Here is a 19,858-nt window from a genome sequence, read left to right as displayed (position 1 = left end):
CAAAGGCAGAGACCATACGAAACAACAGAAGGGACCATAAGGTCACAACATGACAATATAAGACCACTCCTGCAATGCAAATTACTCCTCTCATTAGCTATATTGATACATTTTTAACTATCACTGTTACATAAATTTGAGTCAATTATTGCACTGCTCACTAAAAGTAAGCACAGAGCAGCACTATTTAAATGATGGAAAGTGGGGGACAGGGACACAGCACACACAACATTTATAAAGTCCATAAAAACACACACAAAAATTCTTGCTACAGTCAGGTTTCACTCTTGCAGCATCCCTTGGCAGATGTTTTTTGGTGTTTTCTCACACATGGGATTCCTTTCCTTGCTATAATTAAATAATCCCACTGGGTTCCTACACAGCATATTCCAGCCCTCAGTTTAGTTATCTCCTTTCTTACAGATGGGAAAGTGAGGCATAAAAGAGGTGAAGGGTCTTACCCAAGATCACCCAGCAGGTTACTGGAAGAGCCAGGAATAGAACCCACATCTCTTGAGTCTTGGTTCAGTCCCCTAGCCAGAACGCCACACTGCCTCCTCTTACAGAGCAACATTTTAAGATCACTGGCTACATTATTCACAATACCTGCCTAAACAGCAGAAGTAAAGGGTAAAAATAATTTTAGAATACAGGATTTGGCTCCTGAGGTCTCGATTACATTAAAAGGATCCAGTGACTGAATTAATCCCCTTGTGCAAGGATTGAATGAGATTCACATGAATAGTCACAGAGATTGTTGCAAGCGTTAGGTAGATACTCTTAGCTCCAGCTCTTCTGACAGCCTTATTTTAAGCCAACTTTGTCAAGCCACTGAGTACCCAAATCTGAGAGATTTAACTGAATACATTACACTTTCATTAAGGATATTAAAAGTACATATCTCTACAACCAGAGAGACAAACATGGACAGCTATTTCATGACAGCTATACATAAAACCTCTTACCATTCCAGCCTGATGTAAGAACCACATGAGATAATCCTCCTGAATGTCCACCAAGCTGGAAATCTCAGGGATATAAAACTTATCATATTCTACGTGTTTAACCTTCTGATTTACCTGGTGAAGAAAACGGATGTTTTTTTAAAATACAGATATATTCAGCTTATTCAGAACATGCAGGTTTGCCTTCATAAAATCAATTAGAGCAGTTGCAACAATAGGCCCCAGAAAGTCTTGCAAAAACACATGGTCCCTTATATTTTAGTAGGAACCAAGAAGAATCGATATAAACCTTCTTCTGACTTATTTTAGTCCCCCCTCCTCCTCACCTGGACTAACCAGAACCAACACAGTGGGAGCAGAAAGCATCATGAGACAGGTATTTGTGATGCCACAGCGCACGCAGATGGGTGGCTCAGCAGCAGCATTCTTTAGGGTAAATTTTTCCTAGTGTTTGAGACAGGACTAAACAATCTTCAAGTACCCTGAATTCAGGAAAACCACTAACATCTTCCCCATGTGGTGTCTTGGTGGACAATGACACAGCTCACAAGCCAGGGCCGTGACCACCCTGCCCCTGCCAATTGGCAAAGGGCAGACAAGACTGAATCATCTTGAGCCAATACACGCCCAGGCTTTCCTCTTACCTTATGGAGTTTCTCCAGAAGTCTGAGAGCAGCTGTAATGTAGCTACTGAACAGGACTGGAATCAACAGTGTCTTTCTTCCACTGAGGAGGTAAACCACTGCGCCTTTATATAGGTCCACTAGCCTGAGGAAATATCTTGGGCACACTTGTGACCACCAGTTATCTGGAAAGCAGAGGAACATCAATATAAATCCTGAATTAAAGGCCAGAGTAACCCCTAAATAAGGGGCTACAGCTGAAAATAGGGGAACACACCTAAAGATTGTTTCAAAAAACTTCCCTGTTTCTCTCCTAACTGTAGCAACAGGAAAGTGAGCAAAAAGTCAGCTAGATACCAGAAACTGAAAAGCTCTTCCCTTTCCACTCCCATACAACTACCCCAGTCATTACCCAGCGCCAATCCCTGATCAGTCTGAGAGCCTGAATTCAAGGTTTTTCAACTTTCAATTCAAGATACTGTTTCAAGTATCTTGTTTTCAAGATACTGTGATCTTGCAGGCAAACCATTGTCTCTCGTGAGTGATAAGAAAGCAGTTGCCTGGGCAATTCTCCATAGTACCACATACTTTTCTAGCAGGTGTCAGTGTGTGTCACCCGGCACATCTGCACTAAAGGTCTGAACTCCCCCTCTTTAGAAAGGCTGATTTCTTTCTTGCCAAGGACGGGTAACCCTTACCTCTCCTCTGAAGGGACCCTGACTATTAGCTTCTTTGCTAGAACCAATCCACCTGCAAAGTAGAAGCTGGAGCCTGGGGAACCACCATGTCAACTGTTAGAAACAAACACCAATTTATCCTCTCAAGTATCAGCACAATATATCCTGGCAGGCAAAAGTATGAAAATCCTTTACATTTCTGTATGCTAACAATCACAGTGGACTACATATGCTGAGGAGAGGAGGAAACTTGATTCCAAAGCCTCTTTGAATTAAAAAAAAAAACAAAAAAAACAAAAAACCACTAAACCTCAAAATAAATTTCACTGAAGCAATGCTCCTAGAAGTCTGAATGCACTACATAGCACTTTACGTGATAATATGATATTTAGTATAAGATAACCTTAAGAAACAGAGTAAGATAACAAGAAAAGCAATAGCTTAGCAAACATGAGTAACAACCATTAAGCAGCACGTGTTCTGCTTAGCTTAAAATGAGCTCATAGGAAATAATATCAGCAGAAATGAGTAGATTCAGAAGTGGGACAAGAGCTGGGGTGTTCAGCTTGGTCACAGATCAGCCAACAGGTTTTTCTGCACCTTATATAGGACAAGGTAACTTTATATTATATTTTGTATATTCTTTTATTTACCTTATACAGAAAGGATATTCTAACGTGGAAAAATTTAAGAGAATAAGATCATTTAATTTTCAAGATATACAAAATCTATGTTCACAGAGAGGCATGAAAATTTATCTGGAACTGAGTCTCTGAATGTAGATAGACTAGATAAGGTAAATTAGATTAACCTCCCTAGAAAGTGTTCTTTGAAATTATATTTTATTTCTAAATTAAAACAATTCTTAACCTGAATTTTCTTTCTCATTTATTATCCACATCACCATAAATTTTATACGTTCTATATTATTGTAATTAACTTCCCATATCTTATCTGTATGGCACATTCTTCACTTCGTCATAGTTCATTTTAATAAAAAATTCAAATTTTATGTTTATAATTCTTTTACATGGGAACATAGGTTTTGGAGGGAGGATTCCCTGAATGCTTTTGGTTCCCAGCTGCTTTTTAGAGGTGGCTGCTTCATAACCACACTATACCACAAATAACATCCAATTATCATTGCAGCTGTTGTAACAGAAAAATTAAACCAACACAAAAACATGACTGAAAAACCTAAATGCAACACTTCATGCCCCAGCTGGATGCTGAGAGCAACATGCATCTTAAATGCCAACCTCTTACCAAGAACTTTGCTAGGGTTGGTATCTAGGCGCAGAATAGCCATTGCTAGAGGAAGCGTTAATGTGATATAATACTTTGAGTCTTGGAAGGGTGGGAATTCGGGGAGAATCAGATAGATCCTCATTGCCTCGACATCTGGTGGTGAGCTGGACAGCTGAGGAATCAAAAAACTTTCAAAGCTCTTCAGTATCTAGAGGAAAACAAGACAAAAGAAGGCAACTTATCCTGGGTGACAGAGCACCTACAATGTAGATGATGTGTAAGAACAGATGAAATGGAGCACACTCAGCATGGGTGGACTTAACAACTTGTGCTGATGATCTCTTAAGAACACTCCATAGGACAGGACTAAACTCTGATTTTTTTCCAAATTGCATAAACGTTTGGATAGGTTTTTCCAGGGCTGGCTAGAGGTTAGTTAACCCCTCTTGTTAAGGTCACATCCCTGCTTTAAAAGTCAAACCCAAAGTTAAAAAAAACCTATAAAAATTATAGCTAAAAATGGCATGGGGAACAAACACGATTTTCTCTCACAGCTCTGCACTCGTGAGAGAAATCCTCTGAATTAGAATAAATTATACAACCATAAAGTAAGTACTCATCAACTCCTGACAGGCAATAAATGAGCACATAGTCATTATTTACAAGTATAACATACACAGAACTAATTTCAGCAGCCATTTCAAGTATTAAATGCCATAAGATAAAACTTTTTTAAAAGCAAGTCTTAGAGACACATTCTGAGAAGGTGAAAATCAGCCCAGGTCAGTGGAGAAGTATCCATTGATACCATGAAGGATCTGGCCTGCAGATTTGCAATACAACCCTTCCCCAAAAAAGCTGCTGTTACTTGCATGTTACAGAGTCACAAAGCCTTTATTTCCCCTCTGAATACCCAAAACCCCAGAAGTGCAATACCTGGTCTAGGAGAATGGAGTGCTGAGTGTTCATCAGCTTCTCAAACAGCACTCTGGTGGAGTTCAGATCAATCCCTGGGATCTTCGGACTGGTTTTAAAATGTTCATCGATTCTTTAAAAAAAATCCCAGACAGACAGGCTTGAGTTTAAGGAAGAAACACCATTACCTGTGTATTGGCATGGCCTGAGAGCAAGCAATGAAGAAATGACCTCTAGCGAATTAATCAGACTAGAAACAAAGCAGAAGTTGGAATCTTCTTGCTAAAGAGAAGATAGACAACTCTGCCTTCTGAACTCCTCTGGGCTTTGGCTAGGGTTGGGATTCTTGCAGAGAAACACTTTATCGAAGTCTTTGATTTCCCCAGGACTCCTTCACTGACCTAAGAGCCTGCCTAGACAGGCTGGCCTGCTTAAAAGCCTACAAAATACGTATCTATCATATGTATCAGGTTGTCTTCATATACACTACGTTTATAGCAAAATGTGTTTAATCACACCCAAGATTAAGGGTAAGAAAGGGAAGGGTGATGCATAAGACGACATTGACTGCTATACAAGGGAACATCAGATGCAGGTTTTCAAAAGGACAGGGGAAGATATTCAGAGTAGCTTTTTGGCAATTCCACTCCCAAATTTTCTAAAACTAAACAACCACCATAATCAAAACACAGCACAGCTGAGAACAGTCTTCACATGGTCTTTAGTTGCAAATATGTGCTGTCCTTTCTGCTTGCTTGAAAGGCTGTAATTTACTTAAGAAGGGTAATGAAGGCAAGCCTGCAGAGGACAATAGGCTAACAGCGAGATCTAGCAACACTGAAGGTCAGCAGGTAAGTTACCTAGCTCAGCGTCTAGACCATAACCATCATCTGTAGCAGAGGCTCTCAGCACCATTGTCTGCAGCAAAGCTGCACATAAAACCTTGCACTTGCTAGTAAAAAAGGTCATTGCTACAATTCCATTGACCTCAAGGATTTCCCAAATCTGTCGCTGCTCATCTGATACTGTGCTGTATTAGAAACTCTGAAGTAAAAAGTAGCTATTAAAGATGGGATGCGTTTGTCAGTTTACAGGTGTGGCTACAATGATACGAGAAGCTAAACATAGCCTACTGTAGTAGAATGGCTATTTCCGTAACAGCACCGGCACCAGGCTGAAAATAGCTCCTCAGAGCCACACTGCAGTACAGAGGCTTCAGGCTGGGATGTGCAGAAGCAGTACTGGAGCGTGCCCAGTCACACAGACACAGAAAAGCTGCTTTTCCATCTAACCCTGTGTACCACAATGCTGTACTGGAAACTGGCCTATATGGCATTGGGATACTAGAGGGATATACTAGGGTATTTCTATCAAGTGCACCATGACATAAGGCCTCACATATCCAGGTACGTGGTTAAACGCAGCCTCACTCCAGTGTATAGTGGCTTCAAATTTTATCATTCATTTGGTCAAAGATTTTCTGTACAAGTTAAGTCCTGCGCTAGCCCAGGACATCATTAAAGTGGAAGAAAAACTGCATTGGGGTGATGAAGTTAAACTCCACTCATTTCCATATTCAAAGGAGACGTGGGACTATTTACAATGACTCAACAAACTCAGCAAGTGTTTTAAGCTGACATGACACAACTCTCCTGATGCAGTAACATGCTGCCTTGTCACAACACTAAAGAAGAAACCATTGGACAAGTGGAAAAACGCAAGAATAATGAGTAAATTGTTTTCTTTTTCAAGTTGCTCTTGGAAAATATTACTCAAAGATTACTCAGAGTAACTAAGCTTTTCTTCACCTAGTTACAGGTCATTTACTCATCACATCACCATAAAAGATTTCTCTTCCTCCTCATCTTATGCTGTTACCTCCCCAACATTTACAGATACAGCCAACACAATCCTCTCCATCCCACAGCCTTTGACTCAGCTATGCATATTACAACCTTGTCACCACCTATTGCTGGTTACACCCATTTGAAATTCCTGCATTTGTAATCAGGAGCACAAAACTTTCCACAACTGATGTCACCTGAAAGGAAAGTGCTTCCATGCTGCCCCAGATGTATTTTTCAAGAGCAGCCTGTGTTGAAGTATACGTCCACACGCACCAGCCCCCACCAGCTAGCTCAGCTGGGTAAGAGACTATTCAGATACCTGGCATCACTCACTTCCCTTAATGTCGTATTCCTATCCCTCTCTTTTAAAGATGTTGATATTCATTTCATAAGGAAAAACAACAGTTGTGACAACTCTAAGGAATTTGTACCACTTACAGTACACTCACCATGCACTTTCTTAGACCTTTTGCTTTCTTTACCCAGCTCCGACCACCCACCTCTTTAGTGGACACTCTCTGCCCCCGTCTCCTGTCTGATCAGAAAAATCAAATCCCACTGCAGCAGTGAGTGAAGGAAATGGATTCCAGTCTGCCTCAAGGGAAAGCCACACTTCTGGACTCTGTTTGCCACTTACTTCTTCTCCAAGAAGCTTCCATTCCAGCAGGCAGCTGAGGACAGTATCTGAACAACATTACTGTTTGCAGCAGGAAGACAAACGAAAACGGAGATAGAGGTTATGAATAGATGTCCCAGCAAATCTCTTCAGCTCTCTTCCCTTCCTTCTACGGGAAACAATGTCAGGATCACCCCTTCAGAGGCACAGAGCGTAAGTGGTTCATTCAGGATCATGTAACGTCCCTCTTTGAAAGGAGAGATGTTAGCAGTGCCTCCTTTCCACCTACTCTGCACTTCTCATAGCAGGCACACAAGGGAAGGAACTTGATCAGTCTGTTCACAAGTTCTTGCTGCTTTTCATGAACTCTAAGCACACAACGAAGGACACCTTTAAAATCCATTTCCCACCCACCACTTGCAATGTTCTGAAGCAACCTCAAACTCCTCTGGTTTTGCTCAGAAGCTCTAACCTGGCAACTGTCCTCCCCTTCGATATGACCAAGAACCACACTTGAAAAGGCTGCTAAATTTCAAGTGAAAGCATGGCACGGAAGCCAACAAAATTATTTAAATAAAACTTTCAACAAAAGGCTTGTCCAGTGCCACAATACCTACTTGACAGAATTAGAACTGTTCTTTTCTAAAAGCTTTTGCCTCCAGACATCTATAGTTTCATCATTTATTAAACAGGTGTAACGTGTTTCATTTATGGTCCGGAAATCATCAGCAGGCAAGGAATTCTGTGAGAAGATACAGATTTCAGCAAAGACAAGGCTTGTAAAACAATTCCTTCTTATTCATAATCTCTGTTTTCTATATATAACTGATAGCTTCCTTAGTGTGGTCTCTGAACAGGTTTGGTTAGGAAGCTGTGACATTACTAAGAAGTCCAAAAGGAAAGGCATGGAAAGGTACGGAAAAAAACAAGATCTTCATCAAATACATTTTTAAAAAGAGGAAAAGGAAAAAAACAAGATATCATTTCCTTAAATGTACCAAAGCCCTCTTAAATACTGCCATGTATAACTACAGGCTTAGTACATTTATTCTAGACCTATTTCCATGCCTCAAAAGTGTATGTCAAACACTCTTGAAAGAAATAAGAAGACAGAAGCAGAAAGAACAATTCAGCATTCAGCCCTCCATCCAGTACATCTTGACAAAACCCCAGTGCATGTGGTCCATGGCCCTACATGCAGACCCCCGTGCCTCAGGAGGAAAGCAGCCCCTCGTTTCCAACCTGCAAAGGAGCCTGGACTCCCCGCCCTGCTGATCAAACTGAAATCAGTGTCTTCCCAATGGCTCTTTGACGTGCCTCTAAAGGAAGGCAGCTTTTCAGCCACTCCTAAAAAGTTGTAAATCCCTGTAACAACTGTCATCATTGGTAAGGTTTGTAAGACAGAATGGACTCCAAAGCAACACTTCATTTTTGGGAGATATTACCAAAAACAAAAGATGCATTGTGAAGGCTGGGACAGGGGAGCAGACTTGACAAGATACTTCATTTGTTTTACCTCATATTCGGAGCAAAGCACAAATGTTTGGTCTCCTCCAGAAAAGATATGTTTAACAATGTGATATTTACAGGCATCTGTTGAAGAAAGAGACACAGTTGTGTAAGAGGTTGATGAATGCAAGTTCCTACTGTGCCTTTTCCCCCACATTTGCATTGCCAGTGTCTCAGGCTTTATACTACAAGGAGCACTTGGGTCCCTTGAAGGCCGGGCTGAAATCAGTTGGAACTCAAGTACCGTAGCACTTTCTTGAGAGATACACAGGGCCTGGCAGGAGGGAAAAGTTGTAATTCTTAAACTGCAATGGGGGGTTTAAAGAGAAACCAAAGCCCTTGGAAATCAGTATAGTACAATTTCATGAAGGCTCAAGATCGTCAAATGTTGAGCTCTGCCATGAAAACAGAAAGGGAGAGGGCACACATTAACAGACAGAGCAAGAGGTCACCCAGTAATTTCTGTAGTGCATTTGGGAGAGGAGCATGGGCTTCTTTTGCTATTTCAAGAACTTTGGCAGAACAACGTCAAGATGTCTTTAGACAGCCATGGGTGAAATTAAATTATTTATGTCCATTTGTGACTCCAAATTGTGCAGGTACATACCAGGTTTCCCTGAGAGTTGCCCATTGTGAGCTGCCCAGTGACCCTTGACAGGAGAAGGACACTTAACATTGCAAGTGTGCCCTGTTCCCAGCTGGCCTCTTGTTCCACAGCCAAATGCATAGATCATTCCTGAAGAAGGCACAAAGGCTAACGTGTGATGTCTGCAACAGAGACAGGTACAAAGTTTGGGCCTTGCTTAACAATTAAAAGAAAGAAAAAAAAAAAAGCCCCAAACACAGCCTAAAACTTATTCTCGGTTCCCCTAGGCCAGAAGCTGGTGCAAAGCAGCACCTTTACACTAGCACCAATGCTTACTTTTTGCCACCTGATGGCACCAGTTTATGGGATGGAGCTCTTTAGGTGGAAGTGACAAAGAGCAGTGTGTGCCAGCATATGGCTGGTATCAGGCTCACAGATGGAATTAGCTTAGTCATTCACTAAGCCTGTACGTATCAAAAGCCAACAACACAGCACCAGTGTTACTAACTCTCTTTTCATGAAAGAGGCTGGAAACTTGTGACCAAAGGGGCTGCTAATCTAAAGTCTTGCTGAATTATTAAGATGGAAAAGTATCTTTTACCACATTACAGCACAGGGAACAACCCCAATTAAAAAGCAACCTCTTTTGGAGGGCCTTAACATTCTCATGGGAAGTAAAATTTAAATTAACTTAGTTTTGACACGTAGGATGCAGAAGCAAGACTATTCCCCCTACTTACAAGACTCAGTGTCAGCATTAACCTCCACCAAAGAAAACCTCTGACTGCACACAGGACTCACCTGCCACAAGCAATCTGGGATACTTCACTGCCCATTAACTCAAGAACTCTTCGGGGGTTCACTTCATCATTCATGGAGTCATGTCCCAGTTGTCCGCAGGAACCTGCACCGAACGTGAACACCCCTCCACTCTGTTAGCAAATCAAACAGCATATTCTCCATTTAGGGACCCATAACCCAGCAGTATTTCTCTGACTCCAGTTTCAGTACGAGCCCAAGCTTCGGGAGAGATTGCTGGGGATTTCCAAAGGATTCAGAAAAGAAACTTGGGTTCTTTCAAATAGCTACCTTGCCACCCATCAGAGATTGACAGAATTATCCTTAGGTATGTCTACGCTAGTCCACCTTCCCCCCACCATCACCAGATGAGTCTGAAATCCCAGCAGGTTTAAACATGGCTGAGCAGCACCCATTTCCACAGTACTTTACACCCATCTCTGTCAGCTGTTGATCAAAAGGACTGTGACATTTTTCCTTGAACAAGAGCTTCTACATAACTGATCTTCTACAGTGTTTTTCCCCACAGGAATCCCAATGTCAGCTGTTTTAATTCATTTTACAGTGGGGAACACTGAGGCACCAAAAAAGGAAGCAACACCTAGGAAGTGGCAGAGGCAAGGCAAGAACTGAGCAGTGATCTAACAAATCCTAGCCCTGTCCTCTGTCCACTAAGCTATATACCACTTGGAAACAGCAGGTTTGGAACTGAAAACCTCTTGTAAATCTGTGAGGGACTGCTACCATTTCATTTAAACACTCATTCATTTTGACTTGCATTTTATTCTGATGCACAATATCACTCTCTTTTTATCTTCCAACAAGATGCTATTTTCACCCCTTTGGATGTATGTTTGTTAATTTTTTCGCTCAAAGCTAATTTCTTTGAATGATTCACCCAAGTTTTACTATTCATTGTCAGGGATTACTAACCATCTTCATCTTCAAAAACAGCAATGGATCATGTTGGCAATGAATCTCAGAATAAATTGTAATACGACTACACTTTCCATTTAGTTTCTTTTACTGGAGTCAGATGGAATACAGTACATCAATCTGTTCTTTTCTACCATTACCCAGGAAACTAATGTGAAACCATCAGGCAGGTGAGATAGCAGCCAGGGTTCCCAGGTTAGCATCTTTACCTTTGTCAGGACTGCTGTGTGTTCCTCTCCACAGCTGATGTAAACAACCTTCTGAGACCGCAGCAGCTTCACATGACAAGGGGATTCTCGGTCTGCATTGAAGACAAAAAAAATAAAGGAGCTGTTTCATAAACACAAACCTAAATGTCTGAGAAAACCACTGGCAGTTTGATTTTCAGATGTGGTCTACATGTGCAATGGAAGCTTTAATAACTGTGGGACAAAACCCACGTCCTTGAGTACTTCACTGCTGCTTTTCTCCTCCAATTCTTAAAAGATTTGTCCTGGCTCAAAGAAAATTGTCCAGAGCAAGAATGCAAATATTGAGAATCTTGTATAAACTCAACATGCACTTGCAGTTTGGAAGGTATGATGAGTGCAGCCTAGCTACACCCACCTTCAGCCTCATGCTCCATTCCACACTCCCCACTGACGACTGCAAACATTTGTTTCCAAAACCTTGCTTAGACCTTTTCCATACAGAACCATCCTGACACGTGGGAGACACCAGTGCAACACACATGACAAGCTGAATCCCAAGGTGTATTTAAATGCCTAGCCTTCCTTCTGTTGTCATCCTTTAAGAAGAAGATCCGCCTACTTGCAAAGGCTAATCTCTGCCAACCGTTAAATGATGCTTTTCTCCTTCACTCTGACATTCTAATCATTAAAAGTGGGTCTCCCGAGGATGAATAGACTAAGCAAGGTTACATGTTTTACTGATGTAAAAATAAAGTAAAAGCTAAGCATTCCAAGGAGCAGTAGGCACCCTAAAACAGTTCGATATTATGGGGAACAGCTGCTTACTTCATACCAACAAAAAATCAGGGTCCTACCTATAGAAGCTGTCCATTTTTTAAGACTCTCACCCAAGGATTTGACAGGTGCTTTTTTCTGGGTAGTGAAAGGAAAATGGTCACATTTTCATGGATTTATAAATGAGAGTAGATTTTTCGTTTACTTTGTTCTCGTTTTTAGCACTCTGATCTTTATTTTGACAGGAATGACACTTCTTATCTCTACGGCATAATTGTTTAAATAACAGTGCTGCAGACTACTCATGTTTGTAGACTTTGCTGTTCATGTTCACTAAGGATAATTCACACTGTCTTACCATGATTCACTTACCATAAATATACAGTATTTACTACAGTGAAATTTATTGAGGGTAAGCAGAGCATGATCCCTGGCCAACACAGCCCCACAAGCAGATGCCCCTTATATGTTCATCTAAGATTTAGCCCCATGTCAAAGCAAACCTCTCATACATAAACTGCAACTTTGTTGAAATTAGAAGCACTTATCTGCCAGCCTACATGGAAAGAACATGGCTGCTGTTAAACAAGATCAGCTCTAGCTTACATATAGTACAAGAAAATAGACCTGGAGCATTTTTGAGAGAACACAAGATATACAACAAGTCTTACAGTTGTGTTTCATATTCCTAAAAGTGTGAAGCAAGACAAAATTATGCATACAGCATTTGAGCATCCTTTGCTAAACTATAGGCTGTTTTTGAGTAATCGCTTTAAATACATGTTTCAGTTGGTAGGGTGGGTTGTCAAAATGCATCATTCCATTATAGGTACATAAAATGTGAGGTAACACCTTTCTCTTGCAACATACAGTATTTATATGCCACTACATTATGCAACCTAACATTAACCAGTATATACACCTCATGTACTCACCCATGCAAAATAAATTATCCATGCATGGTAGGTATCACATCCACACTCAGTAACTTGCCTAGATATTTAAAGCTACACAGCAACTATGCAGAAAACTATGAAGAGGTTGATTTAAAGCTCCAAAGAAAATCTTCCACTCACTCGCTTTTGCAAAAAAGTTAAGAATGTGTTAACAACAAGCAGGGGAGACCTGGGCTTTTCGGACTAGTGGTAATGTCATATCCACTCTTCAGCCTCATTATAAACCTATCTTCAAGTCTGTTGATGGCTAGGCTTCACTGAACATGGCCACCTGAAAAAAACTACCACTGTCCCTGTGTGTCCGGAAAATTGTGCAACCAATGAACTAGACAACATTTTACAATACTGAGATACTCTGTGTTGCCACCATTTTGTAGCATACAGTTGCTCACCAGCCAAAAACATGTTGGCAAACAAGGGGATGGGTTCAGTCTGCTGTTCCGCCGGAAGAACCTTTGCTCCACATCAACTTCAAACAAAACATGGACAAAGCATTTTTGAGAAGAGGAAGAAAGAATATGAGCACTTCCTCTGATGCCTGCATGTTGACACATTTGAAAGATCTTTCTTTTTGACCTTCCTCACTTTCACTAACATCCACAAGGGGAAAAAAGTGTTTCTGTTCCTGCTAAGTATGAAAAGCCTGTAGAGTCCAGCAGAGACTGTTCCTCTGCCCTCTTCTCCCAAGAGGAGTTGCTGAGGGTTACATATCCGCTCAGTAAAAATATACTGTCAATGCAGAGACACTAGGCCAAAAAAGGTCCATCCTTCTTTCACCTAGAAGCATAATTTTAATACCTCGTTCATCACTTAGTCCCAGCTGTCCTGAGCTGTTCTTCCCCCAGCCAAACACAGCTCCTGAGAGAGAGAGGGCAAAACTGTGGGCTCCGCCTGCAGCAACCTGAGCCAAAGGGATCCCGTCAAGAGACTTGACACGTTGTGGACTGGCTTGGGAGGGACATTCTTTACCCAAGCCCAGCTGACCATAGCTGTTCTGCCCCCATGTGAAGAACTGGCCATCTGAAACAAGGAAAGAAAGAGAACGGCAAGTAAAAGCTGGTCAATAGAAAAGCAAGTTTGTCAAAATGAACAAGAACCGGTGCTGGAGGCTTCGTTCCCACCCAAGCCTCATGATGGAAAAATCAAGCAAGACATTCTTTGCCAAAATAAAAGCAGTCTGAAGCTACCGGGTAAATAAACAGACATGCAACTAAGTGCAAAATACAATATCAGACTGCTGTAACTTAAACAGCGTAACAAAGAATGGTTCACATGTCGGATACACAAGAGTAATAGGCAAGGAGAATTTCAACACAAAGAAATTAATTACACACATTTTTCTACACCAAGATGGAAAGCTTTTAAGTGTTCCTGCCATCATTCACCAGTGAGACACTGGGCAGCCTGTGTAACGTTTTCTTTCTTGACAGTATTGGCAAAGCTCTCCTTCAATATTCATGGTACTTGATCCATTTTATAGCCTCCCATTTGGCCTGAAAGCAGTTGGGACAGGGATGTCCTTGGTTTATTATACAGAAATACACAATCTTGGACACTGTGCAAAATAACATAAATAAATAAATAATGTTACAGTACCTGCTGCCAAAGCCATGCAATGCCAATTTCCACAGGAAACCTGCAGTATTGTCTGTTGGTTCAATTTCTTTATCAACCTGAAAAAGACAACACTATTTCAGAATAAGTGTCCACAAATACAGTATCACCTTAGGTTGAAATTATGATTTCCATTCAGATATTTGTTGTAGACATACAAATAACCTATGGCTTCGAGACTGAGGAACTGAGTCTTGAAGGTGATGCAGATCCATACATAACAGATGCAAATCTGTGGAGACCTGTAGACACTTGACTACTAACTCTAACTACGTTTACTGCCGTAATGCTGAATCCAGCCATCTGGAAATGGTGAAAATAGCTGGTTCTGGGTGTCTTTCTCGCTATTTCAGGCATCAAGATTTTTCATGCTGGCAGGGGCCTATGAGTTACAGCACCAAAACCTCTTCAATGCTTTATACAGAGAACAGCACGTCGAAGGTTCAAGTTATTTCACAAAAATGTTATTTTTAAAATGGCACTATCACATTGACATGTGAGCCTGTCTCTCTCTCTTATATCAGAGCCACCTGCAAGTTAAGGACTGTCTTCCCACAGAGCCCTTCAGCTCAAACATTAATGTTTTGTGACTGAAACTCTTTTCCTTTAGGCACTGTTTCAACAATGACAGCCACGCTAGACAGATGTCCCAAACTTCTGCTCTGCACTGGATCTGCAGTGGCAGGCCCAATAAGAGACAAACTACATCTGTTACTAAAGTAGCACAATACAACACCATTAAGTACAAAGAGACCAGTTATCTTTATTATGGTGGTAAGCTGAGATCTATCATCTGTGAACTTCTTTGGATGGAGGAGTCTTGGTGTCTGCCACTGGCCACTGCCACCATCTACATGTCCTTGCACTTAACCCTATTAGTGCTCTGACACAGGTAAGATACATTAAATAAGTAAGTAAATGAAGAAAATTGAGCACTACCCTAAAGTTTCTGAGCAACATTCATTATTCAGAATTGCCGTAGGCTGGCGTAGTAGCTTTGCTGCTAACAGGCAACACTGCAAAAGAATTTCTGAGCTGAGGTGCCAGTTCATGCAGCCATATATTTTTTTCCCCGTTCTTGAAATGCATCTCCTATCTCAGAGGACTTCCTAGAGACTGAAATAGAGATGGGTATCACAGGCAGCATTTCTATTTTTGGGTCCTCCCTCGTGCACCTCCTTGCTCTGTACAAAACACGGTGGCATTTTTCATTGAGGATGCTGAGCACGCTCTGATTTTCTTTTCCGTGCCCCAAGCCTGTCCTGCCCAAACCTCTTGTCTGAATCCCCAGGGGGGCTCAGGGAGCACCAGTACAGTATGGAAAAGGAGGAGTCATCACCCTTACATCCCTATGTGAGAAGTGCCCAATTACCACCCCTCCGAGAGAAAGTGCTCCCACTGACTCCAGGCTGGAAGGCGAGCAAACCTTGACGCATCCCCTCCAAGAAGCTGCCTTAAGGAAACCTGACCCTGTTAAAAATTTACCTCGGTACCGTCACTGCATCTTCTACAGTGGTGAGGCCCAACTGTCCATCGCTGCCGGCACCCCAGGAGAAGAGCTGGCCCCGGTCGCTGAGCGCCACGCTGTGAGACTCTCCGCAGGCCACGTGCACGATGTGCTGCCCGGCCAGGGCTCCGATTTGCTCTGAGGAAAAGAGGAGACCTCTCCGGTCACAGGATTCATCTCACAGTGACATGCAGACATCGCGTCTAGGCAAGTCTGTATGCAAAGCCATTCAGATGGGTGCACTGATCCCGGTTTAATTTTAAAACGCTTCCTACGAGAGGAAAGCACCAGGTTTTACCGAACACAGGTAGCTGCTGAGCTCTTCTGAAAGCCTGGTCTGCAAATCACAGCAGAAAGGCAGGTACATGCCCCCAAACACAATGACGGTCCACACACAGACAGCCTCACAGATACAGGGAAACCCATCAGGTTATTTAGGAACCACAAGACTTCCCAGATTTGAGGTTTTCTCACTCATTTTAATGTGGGGATCAGCCAGGACCCAGAAGCTGGTAGACCCTGTAAAACATATTTGACCTTCCACAGCTCTCATGTCCAATGAAGATGAGTCATCCACAAAGCTAAATCAACCCATCCGCCCCTTGCTTTATTGCTTGATGCGTGAAAGTGTATGTCTTACAACATCCCCTGTGCTAAGCTTGGAACAGGTTTGAGCCTATCAACCTATTACTACCATTGTCAGACACTCATAAAAAAGTCCCATGAAAAGGAAGCAAAGAAAGAAGGCCTTACGGAGGAATAAAAGAGGAAAAAAAAAAATCAGTCCTCTGGAAGATCACCTACAATCGACTTTTCATCATTACATCAAGTTAGGCAACTGAAGTAGGTCTGACAACTACTCTTACAAGATCAACAACCAAATCTTATTCATTATGCAGAGTTTTTACAAATGGACATGAAAAAGTCTTGTTTTGCAATAAAATATTGGAAATGCCACACATCTGATGGAAAAACTCCCTGCAAGTCAGACAGAAGCAAAGTTGGTTTTCTTTTTTCTTCCCTGAATAAGTACAAACGTTTCAGGCTGATGAAAGAAGATTTCACCCTGTAAGCTACAAAGCAGTGATCAGTTTTATTAAAGTCCCACCTGCCTGCGACATGAAAGGAAAGGGTAGTTACATCTCATTCTATGAAAATGATACCCCACATCACATTATACCCCCAGAAATCATGAACATACTTAGCACCAAAACCTGCATACCGATCAATCCGATGTCTTAAATGAATTTAAAAGGAAGGCACCCCTAGGAGGGCTTGCCTTCTAAGTCTGGGAGCCAGAAAATGAGGAGAAGAATCCCTAATGGATGTTATGGAAGAGAAAGGTGACAATTATTCAAATATGTGTTCTAACAGAGGAAAATGCTACCTGAACGTGTGCTTCCTTTCACTCAAAATAATTAATGGCAGTGGAGGTGCAGTTTACAAGTAATAAGCACACAAACATCTAGGAGGGCTTGAGGACTGGGCCTGCCTGCCGTCCGGCCATCCTTTAGCCCTGCCATCTAATAATGCCCTTTGCCCTGCAGCTCTTTCCAGCAGGACTAATTTCACCCAGTCCCACTGCCAACCCTGTGCAAAGACACAGACAGGTTTTGAGGGCGGTAACTCAATTTACACTTGCAGTTTCCATGCCTGGACCCATAAGCGTCCAACTGTAGCACTGCTTGGCGGCCTGTTTTATATTCATTTGCATATATAATTGAGGGAGCTTATTTTTATCCATGAGCTCTAAATAACCAGCAGCTGCACGGGCTGGCCAAGGTCAATCACAAACAACAGACAAGGTGTCTCAACAGCACATGCGGCTATGGTCTCTTCCTCTCAGTCAGCCAGCAAGACAAAAAAATACCCACTGCAACGTGCCTGACATGCCACCTAAGTTCAGCCAAGCGTGTTTCTGTACTGGGACCTGAAGGTCCAAAACTAAAGCTCCTGCTGGAGAGGATCCCACCATCAGAAAAGAGAGGATGAAGCCACCCTCATCTCCACAGGAAATCCCTTTGATTCATGAACCCACCACTTTGCTATAAGGTTGCTGGCCAGGGTGCACTGAGACTGACTGTTATCCAGAGTGCCTGAGCTCTTAAAACTGGTCACAAACTCACCAGCCTGCCCTTCTTGCAAAGCTGGTCCCTGCACTCTGCCAAACACACCAGGGGACAACACGAGTCTGACAAAACAACAAATGTGGACAATATGGTAGGCTAGGGAATCCATAACAGAGACTGTGTTTTGCTTCCTGCAGGCATGACTGAGCTAATTTCTTCCCTGGGAAAGCAGTATTTGCCACAATAAGTATACGTGTCTCATTCGCTGTGGAAGACTACTGTAAGCTGCCCCTGAGCCATCGGAGCATCTTGGGGAGGTGACAGAAGTGACCAAAGATCAGCATCAGGAGCTGGAAGAGGCAGGACTCTGACCACGGCAGTACTGCAACTGGAGAAAAAGTGCCCTGAGGTATCAGGAGGCTGTGGCAAGGACTTCATAGCAAGGGCTTCACACACTGGGACACAGAGAGGACGTCCAACGGGTTTAGAAATCCAGAGTGTTGCTTCAGTCCCCACAGACTCCATCTTAAGTTTAATTTGGCAACACAAACCTGACCTTGCTCTATGTGCCATCCCAGGGGACTAATAAATACCGACTTGTTTTGAAAGGCTGCCCTGTGTCACTGAAAGCCTTCAGTGACTGCACTGCTCACCCAAGAAGCAGAGTACAGCCTCACCTGGACTCGCCGGATGACCACAGACAGAAAAAACATGCCTGTCTTGGAGCTGAGATCTTTGCCTTTAGAAATGTATGCATATGGCCCATCTCACCACAGTACATTCCTAAGACCCTGTCAATTGCCGCTTGCCTGCAAAGTCATGGAGAAATGTAAATGCCAAACAGTCTAAGTTTTACATACTCACACACCTCTCTTTCCAGAGATGGAAAAAAGCCAGCCTTCCCCTGGGGGCACAGACTGCCCAGGCAGTCCAACAAGGGTCCCAGTTCATTGTCACGCTTGCCAAGCCACTGAATGTACCATCTCCCTGCTAACACGGGTAGTATTATCAAAAACATCTGACAATTACTTCTTTGTTGACCTCCTGTCCCTTCCTCACATCAAGATATGAGGTGTTTTAGTGGTTGGTATACATTTATTTTAATTTCCAGAGCATCACATCACCATTATTCATTCCTTAGAAAAGATGCATCACTGCACTGAGATGAAGGGTGCAAAGGGTGAAGTTTATTCCTTGTATTGTGTCTTCAGTAACTGATGAATGAAACCAGTCAAATGGCGCTTAATAGGCACAATTACATACAAAGCTAAGCAGAACAAAACCCTGAAAGCAACACGGAAGGGCTGAAGGAGTTATGCAATACAGTGTTTCAACATGTCATAAAACCTTCAAAAAACAAAAAAAAACCCCAAGTTCCAAGAAGTACACACTGACCCAATCTTTTCTTTCTGAAGCCATTCTCTGTCTCAAAACAGCACCAATGCTCAGAAGTCATTTATCAGTTCTTCGTATCTGGTGGAGTTTCAATTTTCATTTCTCTCTTCTGTCCACTTGAACTCATGGATCTCAACATGAACAGACATATCAATGTTTGACTTCTTTTGGTCTTAACCTTGTTAGATCTTTTCATAAAATACACATTGGACCGAAGAATGAGATCCAAGCAAAACACCTTCAGGACAGCCCTTCTCTGAATAGTGATAGGCCCAGGACTGCTCTCGTGTTTTCTTGCCTGTCTGTGGTTTGCAGGGACACTCCAGCAAAAGTTGAGGACAGGTGCTATATGTTTCTGTAACTCAGCTTTCTGACATTCAGCACATGTAGCTTGAAGGTTTGGAAATGGCAGTAAAGCTGGGCGAAGAATGAAAACCCCTGAAAAGCCCACCTTCAGTCCATAGCTTCACTATTTATAAAACAGGGCTTATACTTTGTCCCCACAGTGTTGGAAAGCTATGTAAGATCTTCAGTGCCTGCAACTGCTGGAAGCACAAAACATTCAGTTATACTGCACTGATTAGAATGCACAGGCAATGAATGATTAATTAGCTTTCCTACTCTTAGTAAGT

At 42.3% G+C, this 19,858-nt stretch overlaps 1 protein-coding gene across 1 annotated transcript in view; it reads right to left on the bottom strand.

Annotated features, from left to right (window-relative positions):
• Nucleotides 1-19,858, bottom strand: part of LOC104082033 (probable E3 ubiquitin-protein ligase HERC3) — a 47,514-nt gene that overhangs the window by 15,118 nt on the left and 12,538 nt on the right. Inside the window, exons 2-14 of the mRNA XM_009584985.1 lie at nucleotides 15,741-15,900; nucleotides 14,238-14,314; nucleotides 13,440-13,661; nucleotides 10,930-11,021; nucleotides 9,788-9,918; nucleotides 9,008-9,168; nucleotides 8,408-8,484; nucleotides 7,509-7,633; nucleotides 6,913-6,972; nucleotides 4,450-4,561; nucleotides 3,532-3,721; nucleotides 1,610-1,773; nucleotides 966-1,079 (exon numbers count right to left, since the gene is read on the bottom strand). Coding sequence (XP_009583280.1) covers nucleotides 966-1,079; nucleotides 1,610-1,773; nucleotides 3,532-3,721; nucleotides 4,450-4,561; nucleotides 6,913-6,972; nucleotides 7,509-7,633; nucleotides 8,408-8,484; nucleotides 9,008-9,168; nucleotides 9,788-9,918; nucleotides 10,930-11,021; nucleotides 13,440-13,661; nucleotides 14,238-14,314; nucleotides 15,741-15,900 — 1,685 coding nt within the window. The remainder of the gene's footprint in view (nucleotides 1-965; nucleotides 1,080-1,609; nucleotides 1,774-3,531; nucleotides 3,722-4,449; nucleotides 4,562-6,912; nucleotides 6,973-7,508; nucleotides 7,634-8,407; nucleotides 8,485-9,007; nucleotides 9,169-9,787; nucleotides 9,919-10,929; nucleotides 11,022-13,439; nucleotides 13,662-14,237; nucleotides 14,315-15,740; nucleotides 15,901-19,858) is intronic.

The sequence above is a fragment of the Fulmarus glacialis genome, unplaced genomic scaffold, assembly GCF_000690835.1.
Source record: "Fulmarus glacialis isolate BGI_N327 unplaced genomic scaffold, ASM69083v1 scaffold10879, whole genome shotgun sequence".
NCBI classification, from domain to species: Eukaryota; Metazoa; Chordata; class Aves; order Procellariiformes; family Procellariidae; genus Fulmarus; species Fulmarus glacialis.
This window is presented reverse-complemented; position numbering and strand designations above follow the sequence as displayed.